At 48.6% G+C, this 23,058-nt stretch overlaps 1 protein-coding gene across 1 annotated transcript in view; it reads left to right on the forward strand.

The window, feature by feature from the left end:
- ehbp1 (EH domain binding protein 1) overlaps positions 1–23,058 on the forward strand; it is a gene marked incomplete at its 5' end in the record, with an annotated part of 277,887 nt that overhangs the window by 41,082 nt on the left and 213,747 nt on the right. Inside the window, one exon of the mRNA XM_042317637.1 lies at positions 55–289. Coding sequence (XP_042173571.1) covers positions 55–289 — 235 coding nt within the window. The remainder of the gene's footprint in view (positions 1–54; positions 290–23,058) is intronic.

Consider the following 23,058-nt stretch of genomic DNA (forward strand, 5'->3'; position numbering starts at 1 on the left):
GTCTCTCCCCTCCCTCACTCCGTCTTCCCCCCTCCGTCTCCCTCTCTCCTTCAGATCCAACCCGTTCTACGAGCCCCGGACCTCCAGCCCATCCCGGCCCTCCGGGGGCCCCTCTCCAGACTTCAGTAACCAGAAGAGGAGAGCCCCGCTACCTCCCAGACCTTCAGGCCCCAGCCCCTCGGCCCCCAACACCTTCAGGGAGGGGGCAGAGAGGGAGAGATTCATGCCCAGTGGACCCAGTGCCGTGGCAGCTGTGGTGGGGCGAGAGCTGGCCTTCTCCTCCCCTAAGGTAAGACTCTTTGAAGAGGGTAGTGGCACTAGAGTAGTGGTATTTATGAAGTGTGTGTGTGTGTGTGTGTGTGGTTGTGTTTGCATGTGCCTCCGTGTGTGTCCAGTCACCTCCAACCTCCTCATCTGAATATAGGTATTAGTTTATTGGGCTGTTTGTCTGTTTATTTATTTATTTAAATTCTGCATTTCGGCTAGTTGTAATTAAACGGCTGGTGGTCACACACACATGATGAGCCACCCCAGTGGCCGGGAGTGATTGGGTTGGGGGGGGGGGTTTAAGTAGTCTATATGAGATGCAGGGCAGAAAGCATATGAGGGGCTTAAACACATCAGCAGACTGATTACAGGGGGTAAGAACCCCATCTGCCCCCATAACCCCCCCCGCGGACACACACACACACACACACACCCTCCCTCCGTGGCTGGCTGTTGTAGTTGTGTAGGACTTGGTGTGGGAACAGTAATGGTGGTACGATGTCATTAAGGAAGGTTTATCAACCAGCTGCACAGCCGTGTGACTGTGGGTGAGGGGGTCTAAACAACTTTAATTACCCAGACTCAGTGGCCTGTGGTGGGCTGCACTCCGCCAAGGGCTGCCCCTGTCTTTAGAGCTCAGTGGAGGGAGGGAGAGGAGGGGGAGAGAGAGAGGGGAGGGAGAGAGAGGATGGAGAGGTGAGAGAGATGAGGGAGACAGAGGAGGGAGAGAAGGGAGAGAGGGGGGAGAGAGAGAGAGAGAGGAGAGAGGAGAGAGGAGGGAGAGAGGGGAGAGGGAGAGAGAGAGGAGAGGGAGGGAGAGAGGAGAGGGAGGGAGAGAGAGAGAGAGGGAGGAGAGAGAGGGAGAGAGAGAGAGGAGAGAGAGAGAGAGAGAGAGAGGGAGAGAGAGGGAGAGGAGGGAGAGGGGAGAGAGAGAGAGGGAGAGGAGAGAGAGGGAGAGAGAGAGAGAGGGGAGGGAGAGAGAGAGAGGGAGAGGTGAGAGAGAGAGAGAGAGAGGGGAGGGAGAGAGGGGGAGAGGTGAGGAGAGATGAGAGAGAGGAGGGAGACAGAGGAGGGAGAGAGAGAGGGAGAGGGGAGAGAGAGAGAGAGAGGGAGAGAGAGGAGAGGAGGGAGAGAGGAGGGAGACAGAGGAGAGAGAGAGGAGAGAGGAGGGAGAGAGGAGGGGGAGAGAAACTGAGGCTGTTGCAGGAGAGATATTCAGTGGAAAATGAGGCTCAGACTTTAACATGTAGAGGTGGTGAGAATAGGGTTTGGTTGCTGTAAATATTCACACAGAGAAAAACACACATGCGAATGAACACACACAAACACACACACACACAATGATGAGAAACTCCTACACACGTGTGTATGTGTCTGTGTGTTAGTACGCACAGATTCCAGTTTGCCCAAAAAACACAGGTTGTTCCTCTGCTTCTCGATGTCTTGTGTGTGTGTGTCCATCCATCCATGTTGTGTGTGTGTCCATCCATCCATACTTCGTTGTTTGTGTGTCCATCCATCCATACTGTCCATCCATCCATACTTCGTTGTGTGTGTGTGTGTCCATCCATCCATACTTCGTTGTGTGTGTGTGTGTGTCCATCCATCCATACTTCGTGTGTGTGTGTGTCCATCCATCCATACTTCGTTGTGTGTGTGTGTGTGTCCATCCATCCATACTTCGTTGTGTGTGTGTCCGTCCATCCATACTCCGTGTGTGTGTGTGTGTGTCCATCCATCCATACTTCGTTGTGTGTGTGTGTGTCCATCCATCCATACTTCGTGTGTGTGTGTGTGTGTCCATCCATCCATACTTCGTTGTGTGTGTGTGTGTGTCCATCCATCCATACTCCGTTGTGTGTGTGTGTGTCCATCCATCCATACTCCGTTGTGTGTGTGTGTGTGTCCATCCACTTCCGTTGTGTGTGTGTGTGTCCATCCATCCATACTCCGTTGTGTGTGTGTGTGTCCATCCATCCATACTCCTTGTGTGTGTGTGTGTGTGTGTGTCCATCCATCCATACTCCGTTGTGTGTGTGTGTGTCCATCCATCCATACATCCATCCATACTTGTGTGTGTGTGTGTCCATCCATCCATACTTCGTTGTGTGTGTGTGTGTGTCCATCCATCCATACTTCGTGTGTGTGTGTGTGTGTCCATCCATCCATACTCCGTTGTGTGTGTGTGTGTGTCCATCCATCCATACTCCGTTGTGTGTGTGTGTGTTCATCCATCCATACTCCGTTGTGTGTGTGTGTGTCCATCCATCCATACTCCGTGTGTGTGTGTGTGTGTGTCCATCCATCCATACTCCGTTGTGTGTGTGTGTGTGTCCATCCATCCATACTCCGTTGTTGTGTGTGTGTGTGTCCATCCATCCATACTTCGTGTGTGTGTGTGTGTGTGTTCCATCCATCCATACTCCGTTGTGTGTGTGTGTGTGTTCATCCATCCATCCATCCTTCGTTGTGTTGTGTGTGTGTGTGTCCATCCATCCATACTCCGTGTGTGTGTGTGTGTGTGTCCATCCATCCATACTTCGTTGTGTGTGTGTGTGTGTTCATCCATCCATACTCCGTTGTGTGTGTGTGTGTCCATCCATCCATACTTGTGTGTGTGTGTGTGTTCATCCATCCATACTCCGTGTGTGTGTGTGTGTTCATCCATCCATACTCCGTGTGTGTGTGTGTGTGTTCATCCATCCATACTCCGTTGTGTGTGTGTGTGTCCATCCATCCATACTCCGTTGTGTGTGTGTGTGTGTCCATCCATCCATACTTCCGTGTGTGTGTGTGTGTGTCCATCCATCCATACTCCGTTGTGTGTGTGTGTGTCCATCCATCCATACTTCGTTGTGTGTGTGTGTGTGTCCATCCATCCATACTCCGTTGTGTGTGTGTGTCCATCCATCCATACTCCGTTGTGTGTGTGTGTGTCCATCCATCCATACTTCATTGTGTGTGTGTGTGTTCATCCATCCATACTTCGTTGTGTGTGTGTGTGTGTTCCATCCATCCATACTCCGTTGTGTGTGTGTGTGTGTCCATCCATCCATACTTGTGTGTGTGTGTGTGTCCATCCATCCATACTCCGTGTGTGTGTGTGTGTGTTCCATCCATCCATACTTCAGTGTGTGTTGTTGTCCATCCATCCATATTTAAGTCTGTGTGTGTGTGTGTCCATCCATCCATACTGTTGTGTGTGTGTGTGTGTCCATCCATCCATACTTCGTTGTGTGTGTGTCTTGTCCATCCATCCATACCCTGTGTGTGTGTGTGTGTGTGTGTGTGTGTGTGTGTCCATCCATCCATGTGTGTGTGTGTGTGTCCATCCATCCAGTTTGTGTGGTGTTGTGTTCCATCCATCTTGTGTGTGTGTGTTCCATCCATCCAGACGTTGTGTGTGTGTGTGTCCATCCATCCATACAGTTGTGTGTGTTGTGTGTCATCCATCCACTCCGTTGTGTGTGTTTGTCCATCCATCCATACTCCGTTGTGTGTGTGTGTGTTTTCATCCATCCATATGGACATGTTGGTCATTAATATTTAAGTCTGTGGTGTGTGTGTGGGAGTGTGCTTCCAGTCTTGTTTAGTCCTCCATCAGTGTGTGTGTGTGTGTAGCTTCATCAGTAGTGTGTGTGTGACAGTACCTTCATCAGTAGCGTGGTGAGACAGTACCTTCATCAACAGCGTGGTGAGACAGTACCTTCATCAGTACAGGCTGTGACTTGTATCCTTCATCTTTGTAGGCTGTGTTCTTGTAGTAGGATTTTAACATGGACATTTAGTCATTAAACAGACGCTCTCATCCAGAGCTGCTTCCAGACAGTACCTTCATCAGTAGCTAGGTGAGACAGTAGCTTCATCAGTAGCGAGGTGAGACAGTACCTTCATCAGTAGCGTGGTGAGACAGTACCTTCATCAGTAGCGTGGTGAGACAGTACCTTCATCAGTAGCGAGGTGAGACAGTACCTTCATCAGTAGCGAGGTGAGACAGTACCTTCATCAGTAGTGTGGTGAGACAGTACCTTCATCAGTAGCTAGGTGAGACAGTACCTTCATCAGTAGCGTGGTGAGACAGTACCTTCATCAGTAGCATGGTGAGACAGTACCTTCATCAGTAGCTAGGTGAGACAGTACCTTCATCAGTAGTACCTTCATCGTGGTGAGACAGTACCTTCATCAGTAGCTAGGTGAGACAGTACCTTCATCAGTAGTGTGGTGAGACAGTACCTTCATCAGTAGCTGGTGAGACAGTACCTTCATCAGTAGCATGGTGAGACAGTACCTTCATCAGTAGCAGTACCTTCATCAGGTGAGACAGTACCTTCATCAGTAGCTAGGTGAGACAGTACCTTCATCAGTAGCTAGGTGAGACAGTACCTTCATCAGTAGCGTGGTGAGACAGTACCTTCATCAGTAGCTAGGTGAGACAGTACCTTCATCAGTAGTGTGGTGAGACAGTACCTTCATCAGTAGCGTGGTGAGACAGTACCTTCATCAGTAGCGTGGTGAGACAGTACCTTCATCAGTAGCATGGTGAGACAGTACCTTCATCAGTAGCTAGGTGAGACAGTACCTTCATCAGTAGTGTGGTGAGACAGTACCTTCATCAGTAGCATGGTGAGACAGTACCTTCATCAGTAGCGTGGTGAGACAGTACCTTCATCAGTAGCTAGGTGAGACAGTACCTTCATCAGTAGCGTGGTGAGACAGTACCTTCATCAGTAGCTAGGTGAGACAGTACCTTCATCAGTAGCTAGGTGAGACAGTACCTTCATCAGTAGCGTGGTGAGACAGTACCTTCATCAGTAGCGTGGTGAGACAGTACCTTCATCAGTAGCGTGGTGAGACAGTACCTACATCAGTAGCTAGATGAGACAGTACCTTCATCAGTAGCGTGGTGAGACAGTACCTACATCAGTAGCGTGGTGAGACAGTACCTACATCAGTAGCTAGATGAGACAGTACCTTCATCAGTAGCTAGAGTTGAAGTCGGCAGTTTACATGCACCTTAGCCAAATACATTTAAACTCAGTTTAAATGTTTGTAGGTTTGTAGGCCTCCTTGCTTGCACTCGCTTTTTCAGTTCTGCCCACAAATGTTCTGTGGGATTGAGGTCAAGGCTTTGTGATGGCCCTCCAATACCTTGACTTTGTTGTCAATGTCCATTTGGAAGATCCATTTGTGACCAAGCTTTAACTTCCTGACTGATGTCTTGAGATGTTGCTTCAATATATCCACATAATTGTCCTTCCTCATGATTCCATCTATTTGTGAAGTGCACCAGACCCTCCTGCAGCAAAGCACCCCCACAACAAGATGCTGCCACCCCAGTGCTTTACGGTTAGGATTGTATTCTTCGGCTTGCAAGCCTCCCCCTTTTTCCTTCAAACATGAAGATGGTCATTATGGCCAAACAGTTACATTTTTGTTTCATCAGACCACATGACATTTCTCCAAAAAGTATGATCTTTGTCCCTATGTGCAGTTGCAAACCGTAGTCTGGCTTTTTATGGCGGTTGTGGAGCAGTGGCTTCTTCCTTGCTGAGCAGCCTTTAAGGTTATGTCGATATAGGACTCGTTTTACTGTGGATACAGATACTTTTGTACCTGTTTCCTCCAGCATCTTCACAAGGTCCTTTGATGTTGTTCTGGGATTGATTTGCACTTTTCGCACCAAAGTACGTTCATCTCTAGGAGACAGAACGCGTCTCCTTCCTGAGCGGTATGACGGCTGCGTGGTGCCATGATGTTTATACTTGCATACTATTGTTTGTACAGATGAACCTGGTACCTTCAGGCGTTTGGAAATTGTTCCCAAGGATGAACCAGACTTGTGGAGGTCTACAATATTTTCTGAGGTCTTGGCTGATTTCTTTTGATTTTCCCATGATGTCAAGCAGAGGCACTGAGTTTGAAGGTAGACCTTGAAATACATCCACAGGTACACCTCCAATTGACATAATGATGTCAATTAGCCTGTCAGAAGCTTCTAACGCCATGACATCATTTTCTGGAATTTTCCAAGCTGTTTAAAGGCACAGTCAACTTAGTGTATGTAAATTTCTGACCTACTGGAATTGTGATACAGTGAATTAATCTGTCTATAAGGAATTGTTGGAAAAATTACTTGTCATGCACAAAGTAGATGTCCTAACCGACTTACCAAAACTATAGTTTGTTAACAATACATTTGTGGAGTGGTTGAAAAACGAGTTTTAATGACCCTAAGTGTATGTAAACCTCCGACTTCAACTGTGAGACAACCACATCTAGTTTCAGGTGTGACGGTGATACACCTGGTATAGATGCTGTTTCCTGAATATAATGACGTTAACAACACCTTCATAATATTGACTTGCACTCTCCTCCATTCTCACAGGAAACTGTTGAGTGTAAAAAACCCAGCAGCGTTGCAGTTCTTGACACAAGCCGGTGTTCCTGGCACCTACTACCATACCCTGTTCAACAGCACTCAAATCTTTTGTCTTGTCCATTCACCCTCTGAATGGCAACACATGCCCAGTCCACGTCTCAGTTGGCGTAAACATCCTTCTTTAACCCGTCTCCTCCCCTTCATCTACACTGATTTGAAGTGACATCAATAAGGGATCATATCTTTCACCTGGACTCACCTGGTCAGTCTGTGATGGAAAGAGCAGCTGTTCTTCATGTTTGTAAACTCAGTGTATCTCCGTCATAGTAAGTACATTTCTCCTCAGCGTTAGTGTAACGAAGGCACGGGTGTTATTGTCTATTTTTAGGAGCGAAGACAATCTCTCCAGTGTGTGGTATCCATACAGATTCATTTAGACTGAACGGTATGTTAAAGTAAGGGGGTTTGTTTGGATCAAAGGGCAGTTGTTGCCTACTGTAAGTGGCAGTTTACCAAAAGCGGTTCTACATTTCATTTGTCATACTGTATGAGGGTATTTCCTGACATTTCACATGAGGCATTTCCACTGGCTGGTGATGTCCCCCTGGTGCCTGGTGACGTCCCATTGGTGGCTGGTGACGTCCCATTGGTGGCTGGTGACGTCCCATTGGTGGCTGGTGACGTCCCCCTGGTGGCTGGTGACCCCCTGGTGCCTGGTGATGTCCCCCTGGTGCCTGGTGCCTGGTCCCCCTGGTGCCTGGTGACGTCCCCCTGGTGCCTGGTGATGTCCCCCTGGTGCCTGGTGATGTCCCCCAGTCCTGGTGCCTGGTGACGTCCCATTGGTGGCTGGTGACGTCCCCCTGGTGCCTGGTGATGTCTCCCCTGGTGCCTGGTGACGTCCCCCTGGTGCCTGGTGATGTCCCCCTGGTGCCTGGTGACGTCCCATTGGTGGCTGGTCTCGTCCCCCTGGTGCCTGGTCTCGTCCCCCTGGTGGCTGGTGATGTCCCCCAGTCCTTCACTCTGCTGTCTCTCTCTCTCTCTGTCTCTCTCTCTCTCTGTCTCTCTCTGTCTCTCTCTGTCTCTCTCTGTCTCTCTCTGTCTCTCTCTCTCTCTCGTCCTCTCTGTGTCTCTCTCAGTCTCTGTGTCTGTCTGTTTCTCTTTCTTTCTCCATCCCTCTCTCTTCATCTGTCTTAGAGGACAATGAAAGACCGATCCCAGAGTGCGTTGAGGTTTTGCTTCTCCGGAGTCGCGGGGACGGAACGTCTGTCTGAAGGATTCATTTAAATGAACAGAGTAACTTTCTAAAAGAAAGAGAGAAGGAAGAACGGACGAGAGATTCATGTCTGTCCCGTTTCAGTCCATCTCCTTCCCAGGGGCCACTCCTTCTCTCCTCCTCCTCCTCCTCCTCCTCTCCTCCTCCTCCTCTCCTCCTCCTCTCTCCTCCTTCTCTCCTCCTTCTCTCCTCCTCTCTCTCTCCTCTTCTCCTCCTCCTCCTCTCCTCCTCCTCCTCTCCTGAAGGATTCTCCTCCTCCTCCTCTCTCCTCCTCCTCCTCCTCCTTCTCTCCTCCTCCTCCTCCTCCTCCTTCTCTCCTCCTCCTCCTCCTCCCTCCTCCTCCTTCTCTCCTCCTCTCTCTCTCCTTCCTCCTCTCTCTCCTCCTCCTCCTCCTCCTCCTCCTCCTTCTCTCTCCTCCTCCTTCTCTCCTCTCTCCTCTTCTCCTCCTCCTCCTCCTCCTCCTTCTCTCTCCTCCTCCTCCTCCTCCTCCTTCTCTCCTCCTCCTCCTCCTCCTCCTTCTCTCCTCCTCCTCCTTCTCTCCTCCTTCTCTCCTCCTCCTTCTCTCCTCCTCCTCCTCCTCCTCCTCCTCTGTCTCTGCTTCGTTGTCTGTGTTCCAGAAGTTTCAGTGAGCCGTTCTGCCCTCGGCTGCTCTGATCTCAGGGATTTTCATCAGTTTCCGCTTCATGAGTTTATTAGCCTTTATTTTCATATGGAGAAAAGTCACGAACAGAACGCCGATGTCGGAGGAAAAGTTTGTGCAAAGAAGAGTTATATTTCCTGTTCTATATTAACATAACGACTTTCAGAGAGTTCTGTGTTTGAACTAAGATCCGAGTCTTCTGGTGCAGCCGTTTAGCTGAAGTACTGTAGATCTTGAAATATTCACTTACTGTATCGTGCACACATGTCCTGACACACGTGTGCTCTCACACACACTTTACTTTACACACACACACACACACATACACACACACACACACACACACACACACACACACACACACACACACACACACACACACACACACACACATACACACACACACACACACACACACACACACACACACACACACACACACACACTTGTTTGACCAAACAATTGATTCCCATTCAAAATCGTAATTTCCCCTAACTCTTAACCTCTAATTCTGACCCTAAACCTAAAGTAGCTTTTTTCAATGTTGGGACCGACAAAATGTCCCCACAATTGTCGTTGTTTTACTATCCTTGTGAGGACTTCTGGTCCCAACAACACACACACACACACACACACACACACACACAGCATCCTTCCGGCTCCTCAGTATGGTGACTAAGTGAAACAACAGGAGAGGTATGCTGCTTTTCCCCTCAAATAAAAGGTTTCTGTTATTCAGATGAATCAAAGGCCCAAATTAAATAGTGTTTCTGAGGAGCTGAGAGCACAGAGCACCTCTCACAAGGAGGCCTGGACTATATTCACACACCGAGACACACACACCGAGACACACACACACACCGAGACACACACACACACCGAGACACACACACACACGAGACACACACACACACCGAGACACACACACACACCGAGACACACACACACACCGAGACACACACACACACACACCGAGACACACACACACACACACACCGAGACACACACACACACCGAGACACACGCGCGCACACACACCGAGACACACGTGCACACACACCCTGGGACGCAAACACGTGCACACACACACACACACACACACACACACTGAGACGCACATATACACACACACACCTAGACACACACTGAGACACACACTGAGACACACACACACACCGAGGCACACACTGAGACACACACACACACAAAGACACACTGAGACACACACACACATACACACACAGAGAGAGAGAGAGCGTCTCACAGGGAGGCCAGGACCAGAGCACGGCTCCTTTCATTCCTTCTCCTTTGTTTTTCCGGCCCTCCACAGCAGCAGCCTGAGTGTAAATTGAAATGAGAATAAATTAACATTATTTAATTGAGTTCGCAGAAGGCTGTGATATTTCTTAATTATCTTACAGAAAGGGTGAGAGAAGGCGAGAGCCTGCCGTTCTGACATTGTGGAGTTTTCCTTGGTTGAGGAGAAGATGAAGAGTAGAGGAATAGTTTTTTGTATAGGATGTCGGTATGGGGGGAGCGAGAGAATACTGCACTCCTCTTTCCTCACCTGGCCCTCCATTTCTCTTTTCTTTACCTCCTTTTCTCCTCTCACTGTTGTCCTGTCCCCTCTCTCATTTGCTACACACCTTCTTTCTGTTCTCCTCTCTCCTCCTCCCCCTCTCACCTCCTTCCCCTCCTCTCACCTCCTCCCCCTCTTTTCTCCTCCTCCCCCTCTTTTCTCATCCTCTCTCCTCCTCCCCCTCTCCCCTCCTCCTCCCCCTCCTTTCTCCTCCTCTCTCCTCCTTTCTCCTCCTCTCCTCCCCCTCTTTTCTCCTCCTCTCTCCTCCTCCCCCTCTTTTCTCATCCTCTCTCCTCCTCCCCCTCTTTTCTCCTCCTCTCTCCTCCTCCCCTCTTTTCTCATCCTCTCTCCTCCTCCCCCTCCTCTCTCCTCCTCTCTCCTCCTTTCTCTCCTCTCTCCTCCTCCCCCTCTTTTCTCCTCCTCTCTCCTCCTCCCCCTCCTCCTCCTCCCCCTCTTTTCTCCTCCTCTCTCCTCCTCCCCCTCTTTTCTCCTCCTCTCTCCTCCTCCCCCTCTTTTCTCATCCTCTCTCCTCCTCCCCCTCTTTTCTCCTCCTCTCTCCTCCCTCCCCCTCTTTTCTCCTCCTCTCTCCTCCCCCTCTTTTCTCCTCCTCTCTCCTCCTCCCCCTCTTTTCTCATCCTCTCTCCTCCTCCCCCCCTCTTTTCTCATCCTCTCTCCTCCTCCCCCTCTTTTCTCCTCCTCTCTCCTCCTCCCCCTCTTTTCTCCTCCTCTCTCCTCCTCTCCTCCTTTCTCCTCCTCCTCTCCTCCTTTCTCCTCTTCTCTCCTCCCCCTCTTTTCTCCTCCTCTCTCCTCCTCCCCCTCTTTTCTCATCCTCTCTCCTCCTCCCCCTCCTCTGTCCTCTCTCCTCCTCCCCCTCTTTTCTCCTTCTCTCTCCTCCTCCCCCTTTTCTCCTTCTCTCTCCTATCTCCTCCTTTTCCTCCTCCTCCCTCCTCTCATCCACAGGCAGTCACTTATCTACACTGCTATTAATATAAAAACAGTTTTCATTTAAATATTTAGCGTTTTGTCTGAAAATGAAAAAGACAAGGAAATTCTAATGAGCATCAAACATTTAATTTGACCTTTTGCGCTAACAAGGTTTTTCAGCGTACAGCTTTGACCCCTGTTAGACGACTGTAGCTGTATTGGTCCACCGTACCTCAAACAACACGTTGTCCCTTTGGACGGATTGATTAGGATTCAAACCTCTCAAACAGCCTCGTACTCTTAGAGCTCCCTCATATAGAGGCATATCATATAGGTATGAGACCAAGCCCGTGGCCCCTCTGGCCCCTCAATAAACTGTGTAACAGTAGTATAATCCTGAGGGGTAAGGTAAGCCAGTCCTCCTCCTCTCTGTGAGCTGGGGGATACTAGAGCTGGTGAGAGCTGTAGGAGAGGAGAAGCACTAAAAGCCAGTCACTAGACTTCCTGTTCAGGACAGGTTAGTGCTGCAGGGCACGACTGTCACAGAGAGAGAGGGGGGATCTGAGAAAGAGGGGGAACTGGGAGGGGGATCTGAGAAAGAGGGGGGGGGAACTGGGAGGGGGATCTGAGAAAGAGGGGGAACTGGGAGGGGGACTGAGAAAGAGGGGGACTGGGAGTGGGGATCTGAGAAAGAGGGGGAACTGGGAGTGGGGGATCTGAGAAAGAGGGGGAACTGGGAGGGGGACTGAGAAAGAGGGGGAACTGGGAGGGGGGACTGAGAAAGAGGGGGAACTGGGAACTGAGAAAGGGGGAACTGGGAGGGGGACTGAGAAAGGGGGAACTGGGAGGGGGACTGAGAAAGAGGGGAATTCTGGGAGGGGGACTGAGAAAGAGGGAGGGACTGGGAGTGGGGGACTGAGACTGAGAGGGGGGGGGGGACTGAGAAAGAGGGGGACTGGGAGTGGGAGACTGAGAAAGAGGGGGAACTGGGAGGGGGACTGAGAAAGAGGGGGAGACTGGGAGGGGGACTGAGAAAGAGGAGGGGGGGACTGAGAAAGAGGGGGGAACTGGGAGGGGGGACCAGGATTGGGGGACTGAGAAAGAGGGGGTAACTGGGAGTGGGGGACTGGGACTGGGATGGGGACTGAGAAAGAGGGGGAGACTGGGAGGGGGACTGAGAAAGAGGGGGAACTAGGAGGGGGGGGACTGAGAAAGAGGGGGTAGCTGGGAGTGGGGGACTGAGAAAGAGGGGGGGGGAACTGGGAGGGGGACTGAGAAAGAGGGGGTAACTGGGAGTGGGGGACTGAGAAAGAGGGGGAGACTGAGAAAGGAGGGGGACTGGAGGAGGGGGACTGGGAGGGGGAGTGGGGGACTGGGAGGGGGGGACTGAGAAAGAGGGGGAACTGGGAGGGGGACTTGGAGGGGGACTAAGATTGAAAAGAGTAAAAGAGGGGCCTCTTAATATAGATAAAGCCCATTGAATTGATAGAGGGAGGGAGAGATATAGATAAAGCCCATTGAATTGATAGAGGGAGGGAGATATATAGATAAAGCCCATTGAATTGATAGAGGGGGGAGAGATATAGATAAAGCCCATTGAATTGATAGAGGGAGGGAGAGATATAGATAAAGCCCATTGAATTGATAGAGGGAGGGAGAGAGATAGATAAAGCCCATTGAATTGAGAGGGAGGGAGAGATATAGATAAACGCCCATTAAATTGATAGAGGGATGGAGAGAGATAGATAAAGCCCATTGAATTGATAGAGGGAGGGAGAGAGATAGATAAAGCCCATTGAATTGATAAAGGGAGGGAGAGAGATAGATAAAGCCCATTAAATTGATAGAGGGAGGGAGAGAGATAGATAAAGCCCATTGAATTGAGAGAGAGGGGTATATATATATATATATATATATAGTGGGGCAAAAAAGTATTTAGTCAGCCACCAATTGTGCAAGTTCTCCCACTTAAAAAGATGAGAGAGGCCTGTAATTTTCATCATAGGTACACTTCAACTATGACAGACACAATTAGAAAAAAAAATCCAGAAAATCACATTGTAGGATTTTTAATTAATTTATTTGCAAATTATGGTGGAAAATAAGTATTTGGTCAATAACAAAAGTTTATCTCAATACTTTGTTATATACCCTTTGTTGGCAATGACAGAGGGCAAACATTTTCTGTAAATCTTCACAAGGTTTTCACACACTGGGCTGTTGCTGGGCAACATGGACTTTCAACTCCCTCCAAAGATTTTCTATGGGGTTGAGATCTGGAGACTGGCTAGGCCACTCCAGGACCTTGAAATGCTTCTTACGAAGCCACTCCTTCGTTGCCCGGGCGGTGTGTTTGGGATCATTGTCATGCTGAAAGACCCAGCCACGTTTCATCTTCAATGCCCTTGCTGATGGAAGGAGGTTTTCACTCAAAATCTCACGATACATGGCCCCATTCATTCTTTCCTTTACACGGATCAGTCGTCCTGGTCCCTTTGCAGAAAAACAGCCCCAAAGCATGTTTCCACCCCCATGCTTCACAGTAGGTATGGTGTTCTTTGGATGCAACTCAGCATTCTTTGTCCTCCAAACTCGACGAGTTGAGTTTTTACCAAAAAGTTATATTTTGGTTTCATCTGACCATATGACATTATCCCAATCTTCTTCTGGATCATCCAAATGCTCTCTAGAAAACTTCAGACGGGCCTGGACATGTACTGGCCTAAGCAGGGGGACATGTCTGGCACTGCAGGATTTGAGTCCCTGGCGACGTAGTTTGTTACTGATGGTAGGCTTTGTTACTTTGGTCCCAGCTTTCTGTAGGTCATTCACTAGGTCCCCCCGTGTGGTTCTGGGATTTTTGCTCACCGTTCTTGTGATCATTTTGACCCCACGGGGTGAGATCTTGCGTGGAGCCCCAGATCGAGGGAGATTATCAGTGGTCTTGTATGTCTTCCATTTCCTAATAATTGCTCCAAAAGTTGATTTCTTCAAACCAAGCTGCTTACCTATTGCAGATTCAGTCTTCCCAGCCTGGTGCAGGTCTACAATTTTGTTTCTGGTGTCCTTTGACAGCTCTTTGGTCTTGGTCATAGTGGAGTTTGGAGTGTGACTGTTTGAGGTTGTGGACAGGTGTCTTTTATACTGATAACAAGTTCAAACAGGTGCCATTAATACAGGTAACAGGTAACAGGTAGCCTCTTAAAGAAGAAATTACAGGTCTGTGAGAGCCAGAAATCTTGCTTGTTTGTAGGTGACCAAATACTTATTTTCCACCATAATTTGCAAATAAATTCATTAAAAATCCTACAATGTGATTTTCTGGATTTTTTTTTCTAATTTTGTCTGTCATAGTTGAAGTGTACCTATGATGAAAATTACAGGCCTCTCTCATCTTTTTAAGTGGGAGAACTTGCACAATTGGTGGCTGACTAAATACTTTTTCCCCCCACTGTATATATATAAAGCCCATTGAATTGATAGAGGGAGGGAGGGAGGTCTAGACCCGGGTCATCATCCCCTGACTACTTTATCCACCAACCCTCCAACATACATACATAGTGATACAGTTGAAGAAGAGTATTTCTAGTTGATGTTTTACTGTGAAGACTTTTCTCAAAGAAGAGCTGATCCCTTCACTGGGCCTTTCAGAAAGTCTATAAAGTTGTCTGACTTCTTACCCTGGAAATGTGGTTGAACGTTGTGTCCTACAGGCGCCTGGTCTGTGATGTCTGGGTCTGTCAGATGGACCGTGGCTGTACCTTGTCTAGGTCTCTACATCTGGGTTTGTATTGAGCAGATAGGACAGTGGCTGTACCTTGTCTAGGTCTCTACATCTGGGTTTGTATTGAGCAGATAGGACAGTGGCTGTACCTTGTCTAGGTCTCTACATCTGGGTTTGAGTTGAGCAGATAGGATCCAGTAGGCAGTGGAAGTACCTTGTCTAGGTCTCTACATCTGGGTTTGTATTGAGCAGATAGGACAGTGGAAGTACCTTGTCTAGGTCTCTACATCTGGGTTTGTATTGAGCAGATAGGACAGTGGCTGTACCTTGTCTAGGTCTCTACATCTGGGTTTGTATTGAGCAGATAGGACAGTGGGCTGTCTACATCTGGGTTTGTCAGATAGGACAGGTCTCTACATCTGGGTTTGTATTGAGCAGATAGGACAGTGGAAGTACCTTGTCTAGGTCTCTACATCTGGGTTTGTATTGAGCAGATAGGACAGTGGAAGTACCTTGTCTAGGTCTCTACATCTGGGTTTGTATTGAGCAGATAGGACAGTGGAAGTACCTTGTCTAGGTCTCTACATCTGGGTTTGTATTGAGCAGATAGGACAGTGGAAGTACCTTGTCTAGGTCTCTACATCTGGGTTTGTATTGAGCAGATAGGACAGTGGAAGTACCTTGTCTAGGTCTCTACATCTGGGTTTGTATTGAGCAGATAGGACAGTGGAAGTACCTTGTCTAGGTCTCTACATCTGGGTTTGTATTGAGCAGATAGGACAGTGGAAGTACCTTGTCTAGGTCTCTACATCTGGGTTTGTATTGAGCAGATAGGACAGTGGAAGTACCTTGTCTAGGTCTCTACATCTGGGTTTGTATTGAGCAGATAGGACAGTGGAAGTACCTTGTCTAGGTCTCTACATCTGGGTTTGTATTGAGCAGATAGGACAGTGGCTGTACCTTGTCTAGGTCTCTACATCTGGGTTTGTATTGAGCAGATAGGACAGTGGCTGTACCTTGTCTAGGTCTCTACATCTGGGTTTGAGTTGAGCAGATAGGACCGTGGCTGTACCTTGTCTAGGTCTCTACATCTGGGTTGGTATTGATCAGATAGGACAGTGGCTGTACCTTGTCTAGGTCTCTACATCTGGGTTGGTATTGATCACATAGGACAGTGGACACGAAAGATACACGTTCCAGTCAGAAGGCAGTGGACCGGATTATAACCCAACTGGACCTTCCTGACTTCAGGCACCAAACCCCGCCCATCTGGCAACTGTAGGCAGACTCTATCAACCAAACCCCGCCCATCTGGCAACTGTAGGCAGACTCTATCAACCAAACCCCGCCCATCTGGCAACTGTAGGCAGACTCTATCAACCAAACCCCGCCCATCTGGCAACTGTAGGCAGACTCTATCAACCAAACCCCACCCATCTGGCAGGCAGACTATCAACCAAACCCCGCCCATCTGGCAGGCAGACTATCAACCAAACCCCGCCCATCTGGCAGGCAGACTATCAACCAAACCCCACCCATCTGGCAGGCAGACTATCAACCAAACCCCACAATTCTGGCAGGCAGACTCTATCAACCAATTGTTTGAAAGATAACAAAATATATACAGTTGAAGTCAGAAGTTTACATACACTTAGGTTGGAGTCATTAAAACTTGTTTTTCAACCACTCCACAAATTTCTTGTTAACAAACTATAGTTTTGGCAAGTCTATAGTTTTGGCAAATCTACTTTGTGCAGGACACAAGTCATTTTTCCAACAATTGTTTACAGACAGATTATTTCACTTATAATTCACTGTATCACAATTCCAGTGGGTCAGCAGTTACAATCTACCTACCTCATCCCCATACTGTTTTTATTTTATTTACTTTTCTGCTCTTTTGCACACCAGTATCTCTACTTGCACATCATCATCTGCTCATTTATCACTCCAGTGTTAATCTGCTAAATTGTAATTATTCGCTCCTATGGCCTATTTATTGCCTACCTCCTCATGCCTTTTGCACACACTGTATATAGACTTTTTCTCTACTGTGTCATTGACTTGTTCATTGTGTTATTGGCTTGTTTATTGTTTATTCCATGTGTAACTCTGTGGTGTTGTTTGTGTCGAACTGCTTTGCTTTATCTTGGCCAGGTCGCAGTTGTAAATGAGAACTTGTTCTCAACTAGCCTACCTGGTTAAATAAAGGTGTTCTCAACTAGCCTACCTGGTTAAATAAAGGTGTTCTCAACTAGCCTACCTGGTTAAATAAAGGTGTTCTCAACTAGCCTACCTGGTTAAATAAAGGTGTTCTCAACTAGCCTTCCTGGTTAAATAAAGGTGTTCTCAACTAGCCTACCTGGTTAAATAAAGGTGTTCTCAACTAGCCTTCCTGGTTAAATAAAGGTGTTCTCAACTAGCCTACCTGGTTAAATAAAGGTGTTCTCAACTAGCCTACCTGGTTAAATAAAGGTGTTCTCAACTAGCCTACCTGGTTAAATAAAGGTGTTCTCAACTAGCCTACCTGGTTAAATAAAGGTGTTCTCAACTAGCCTCCTGGTTAAATAAAGGTGTTCTCAACTAGCCTACCTGGTTAAATAAAGGTGTTCTCAACTAGCCTTCCTGGTTAAATAAAGGTGTTCTCAACTAGCCTACCTGGTTAAATAAAGGTGTTCTCAACTAGCCTTCCTGGTTAAATAAAGGTGTTCTCAACTAGCCTTCCTGGTTAAATAAAGGTGTTCTCAACTAGCCTACCTGGTTAAATAAAGGTGTTCTCAACTAGCCTACCTGGTTAAATAAAGGTGTTCTCAACTAGCCTTCCTGGTTAAATAAAGGTGTTCTCAACTAGCCTACCTGGTTAAATAAAGGTGTTCTCAACTAGCCTACCTGGTTAAATAAAGGTGTTCTCAACTAGCCTTCCTGGTTAAATAAAGGTGTTCTCAACTAGCCTACCTGGTTAAATAAAGGTGTTCTCAACTAGCCTTCCTGGTTAAATAAAGGTGTTCTCAACTAGCCTACCTGGTTAAATAAAGGTGTTCTCAACTAGCCTTCCTGGTTAAATAAAGGTGTTCTCAACTAGCCTACCTGGTTAAATAAAGGTGTTCTCAACTAGCCTACCTGGTTAAATAAAGGTGTTCTCAACTAGCCTTCCTGGTTAAATAAAGGTGTTCTCAACTAGCCTACCTGGTTAAATAAAGGTGTTCTCAACTAGCCTACCTGGTTAAATAAAGGTGTTCTCAACTAGCCTACCTGGTTAAATAAAGGTGTTCTCAACTAGCCTACCTGGTTAAATAAAGGTGTTCTCAACTAGCCTACCTGGTTAAATAAAGGTGTTCTCAACTAGCCTACCTGGTTAAATAAAGGTGTTCTCAACTAGCCTTCCTGGTTAAATAAAGGTGTTCTCAACTAGCCTACCTGGTTAAATAAAGGTGTTCTCAACTAGCCTACCTGGTTAAATAAAGGTGTTCTCAACTAGCCTACCTGGTTAAATAAAGGTGTTCTCAACTAGCCTTCCTGGTTAAATAAAGGTGTTCTCAACTAGCCTACCTGGTTAAATAAAGGTGTTCTCAACTAGCCTACCTGGTTAAATAAAGGTGTTCTCAACTAGCCTTCCTGGTTAAATAAAGGTGTTCTCAACTAGCCTACCTGGTTAAATAAAGGTGTTCTCAACTAGCCTACCTGGTTAAATAAAGGTGAAATAAAATGTAAAAAATAAATAAAACATACAACTTTAAACAGCTTGGAAAATTCCAGAAAATTATTTCATGGTTTTAGAAGCTTCTGATAGGCTAATTGACATCATTTGAGTCAGTTGGAGGTGAACCTGTGAATGTATTTCAAGGCCTACCTTCAAACTCACTGCCTCTTTGCTTGACATCATATGAAAATCAAAAGAAATCAGCAAAGTCCTCAGAAAAAAAATGTGCTGTATGTGTTGGTTATGCCTCATATAAGTCAACAAGTTTGCCTTATTAGCCTGAATGAAATTGTCTACAGGCTCTGCAGGGCTGAGGTCGGGTCCAGTCGGGTCTATCAGATACAGAGGGTTTCCTGAGTGGGTCTCAGTGTCCTGTCGGGTCTATCAGATACAGAGGGTTTCCTGAGTTGGTCTCAGTGTCCTGTCGGGTCTATCAGATACAGAGGGTTTCCTGAGTGGGTCTCAGTGTCCTGTCGGGTCTATCTACAGAGGGTTTCTGAGGGTCCTGTCCTGTCGGGGTCTATCAGATACAGAGGGTTTCCTGAGTGGGTCTCAGTGTCCTGTCGGGTCCTGTCGGGTCCTGTCGGGTCTATCAGATACAGAGGGTTTCCTGAGTGGGTCTCAGTGTCCTGTCGGGTCCTGTCGGGTCTATCAGATACAGAGGGTTTCCTGAGTGGGTCTCAGTGTCCTGTCGGGTCTATCAGATACAGAGGGTTTCCTGAGTTGTCTATCAGATACAGAGGGTTTCCTGAGTTGGTCCTGTCCTGTCGGGTCTATCAGATACAGAGGGTTTCCTGAGTGGGTCTCAGTGTCCTGTCGGGTCCTGTCGGGTCCTGTCGGGTCTATCAGATACAGAGGGTTTCCTGAGTGGGTCTCAGTGTCCTGTCGGGTCCTGTCGGGTCTATCAGATACAGAGGGTTTCCTGAGTGGGTCTCAGTGTCCTGTCGGGTCTATCAGATACAGAGGGTTTCCTGAGTGGGTCTCAGTGTCCTGTCGGGTCCTGTCGGGTCTATCAGATACAGAGGGTTTCCTGAGTGGGTCTCAGTGTCCTGTCGGGTCTATCAGATACAGAGGGTTTCCTGAGTGGGTCTCAGTGTCCTGTCGGGTCCTGTCGGGTCTATCAGATACAGAGGGTTTCCTGAGTGGGTCTCAGTGTTTTGATCATGACTGTAATGCTGCTATCATCATCTTGCTCCTCCGATGTTCCTGCACTGTGTTCAGCTCGTGACTTCAGCACTTCAAGAGCTCCTTCAGTACCCACACCGACTGGTATAAAAGGCTCCACAAAGAGCCTCCCTAGGCTGCTTCCCAAATAGCACCCTATTCCCTATTTAGTGCACTACTTTTGACCAGAGCACTATTGCCATTTGGGACGTAGCCCCCTAATCTTCCTGTGGTAAATCCTTTAGTTTTATCAGCCAGGGATTACCTCTAGCTGCTGTTAGGAAAGAGCTGGAGAAGGAAACAGAGAGAAAGAAGGATGGAGGTAGAGAGAGAGAAAGGGAGGGAAGGAGAGGGAGAGACAGAAGGATGGAGGTAGAGTGAGAGAAAGGGAGGGAAGGAGAGGGAGAGGTGAAGAGAGAGAGACAGAAAGAAGGATGGAGGTAGAGAGAGAGAAAGGGAGGGAGGGAAGGAGAGAGAGAGGTGAAGAGAGAGAGACAGAAAGACAGAAGGAATATGGTTGTGTAGAGACAAATATGTAGAGACAAAATAAAAACACATTGGAACAGTGTAATCTCCAGTAAAGAGGACCTGTTTGATTTGAAGGAGGGAAGTTGAATGATAATCCTCCATGTTTAATGTCTGACTGATCCCTCACAAGAGTTTTTCTCTTATGGAGACTCTCTTCTGAGGCTTGCACCTGTATCGAAACAGGGGGCAGTGGGAAACAATACACCTTCTATACAATAGCGAATGGAGGACGCTTTTCCCCGTGGTTCATTTTCTTGCCTGCCAGGTAGGCTATACTCCTGTTGCAAAGAGAAGCAATGTGCTTAACATTAGGAAAGTTGAGAATGAACTATAGTAGATCTAACCTATAGAGAGCTGATTCTCCTCTTTTTACTAGAGGCCATCGCTCCGTTTTCTCACCCAATTACATAACCTATAGAAAGCTGAGCCTCCTCTTTTTACTAGAGGCCATCGCTCCGTTTTCTCACCCAGTTACATAATCTATAGAAAGCTGATCCTCCTCTTTTTACTAGAGGCCATTGCTCTGTTTTCTCACCCAGTTACATAATCTATAGAAAGCTGATCCTCCTCTTTTTACTAGAGGCCATTGCTCTGTTTTCTCACCCAGTTACATAATCTATAGAAAGCTGATCCTCCTCTTTTTACTAGAGGCCATTGCTCTGTTTTCTCACCCAGTTACATAATCTATAGAAAGCTGATCCTCCTCTTTTTACTAGAGGCCATTGCTCTGTTTTCTCACCCAGTTACATAATCTATAGAAAGCTGATCCTCCTCTTTTTACTAGAGGCCATCGCTCTGTTTTCTCACCCAATTACATAGCCTATAGAAAGCTGAGCCTCCTCTTTTTACGAGAGGCCATTGCTCTGTTTTCTCACCCAGTTACATAGCCTATAGAAATGTTGCACAACATGAACTCATGGGCTCTCATCAAGCGTTTGATTAGATTTTTAAATACATTTGCATTGACGTCAGTTATTTAGAGGGACAATAGAGTGCTGAGTACCAGGCAGTTAGCAAGTTTGGTAAGCTACTAATGACCATCAGCAGCATCAGAGCTTAGAGAAGCCTAATTACAGTGGAACATGAGGAATTTGACTGCCTTCATGACCCGTGACCGCCGGTGTGGTGATTAATACGGTCACCACAACAGCCCTAACCCCACCCCACCATACGCCCAGCCCCGTACCCCTGGCTAGGCTTGAATGACATAGGGGACGGATGGAGACGGGGGGTGGGCCAAAACCCTGGGCTGGATGGATGGGAGGTGGGGTAGGGTTAAACCCTGGGGTGGATGGATGGGAGGTGGGGTTACACCCTGGGGTGGATAGATGGGAGGTGGGGTAGGGTTACACCCTGGGGTGGATGGATGGGAGGTGGGGTAGGGTTACACCCTGGGGTGGATGGATGGGAGGTGGGGTAGTGTTAAACCCTGGGGTGGATGGATGGGAGGTGGGGTAGTGTTAACCCTGGGGTGGATAGATGGGAGGTGGGGTAGGGTTACACCCTGGGGTGGATAGATGGGAGGTGGGGTAGTGTTAAAAACCTGGGGTGGATAGATGGGAGGTGGGGTAGTGTTAAACCCTGGGGTGGATAGATGGGAGGTGGGGTAGGGCTGGGGAGGCAGGTTAACACTATCCCACCACTTGATCAATACTAGCCTTAATCAACCCCTATTAGCCAAGGACCCCCACCCCCTCATACCCACACACACACACATACGGTCGTACAAAATCTCCCTCCTTCAACCTTAAGTAGCCGTCGTCCCATTTTAATTGAATTAAACCAATCGCTGTCCTCTCCACCATTTAAACAAGACCTTGGAAGTGCCTTACAAATTGGCTGAGTGATTTGTCTGTCAAATAGTTGTGTGTGTGTGTGTGGGGTGGTAGAGGAGTGATGATAAGGCTTTAATTGGTTCGTTATAAAGCCCTCCAGCCCTGCAATCTCCTCCACTCCTCTCTCCCGTCCCCCTCCACTCCTCTCTTCCATCCCCCTCCACTCCTCTCTTCCATCCCCCTCCACTCCTCTCTTCCATCCCCCTCCCTCCTCTCTTCCATCCCCCTCCACTCCTCTCTTCCATCCCCCTCCACTCCTCTCTCCATCCCCCTCCCTCCCTCCTCTCTTCCATCCCCCTCCACTCCTCTCTTCCATCCCCCTCCACTCCTCTCTTCCATCCCCCCCCTCCACTCCTCTCTCCCCTCCTCCTCTCTCCCATCCCCCTCCACTCCTCTCTTCCATCCCCCTCCTCTCTCCCGTCCCCCTCCACTCCTCTCTCCCATCCCCCTCCTCTCTCCCATTCCCCTCCACTCCTCTCTCCCATCCCCCTCCCTCCTCTCTCCCATCCCCCTCCACTCCTCTCTCCCGTCCCCCTCCACTCCTCTCTCCCGTCCCCCTCCACTCCTCTCTCCCATCCCCCTCCACTCCTCTCTCCCATCCCCCTCCACTCCTCTCTCCCATCCCCCCCCCCTCCTCTCCCTCCCCCATCCCCCTCCACTCCTCTCTCCCATCCCCCCCCCTCCTCTCTCCCATCCCCCTCCCTCCTCTCTCCCGTCCCCCTCCCTCCTCTCTCCCGTCCCCCTCCACTCCTCTCTCCCGTCCCCCTCCACTCCTCTCTCCCGTCCCCCTCCACTCCTCTCTTCCGTCCCCCTCCACTCCTCTCTTCCGTCCCCCTCCCCTCCTCTCTCCCATCCCCCTCCCCTCTCTCTCCCGTCCCCCTCCCTCCTCTCTCCCATCCCCCTCCACTCCTCTCTCCCATCCCCCTCCCCTCCTCTCCCATCCCCCTCCACTCCTCTCTCCCATCCCCCTCCACTCCTCTCTCCCATCCCCCTCCACTCCTCTCTCCCATCCCCTCCACTCCTCTCTCCCATCTCCCTCCACTCC

This window comes from Oncorhynchus tshawytscha, unplaced genomic scaffold (assembly GCF_018296145.1).
Source record: "Oncorhynchus tshawytscha isolate Ot180627B unplaced genomic scaffold, Otsh_v2.0 Un_contig_1390_pilon_pilon, whole genome shotgun sequence".
NCBI classification, from domain to species: domain Eukaryota; kingdom Metazoa; phylum Chordata; class Actinopteri; order Salmoniformes; family Salmonidae; genus Oncorhynchus; species Oncorhynchus tshawytscha.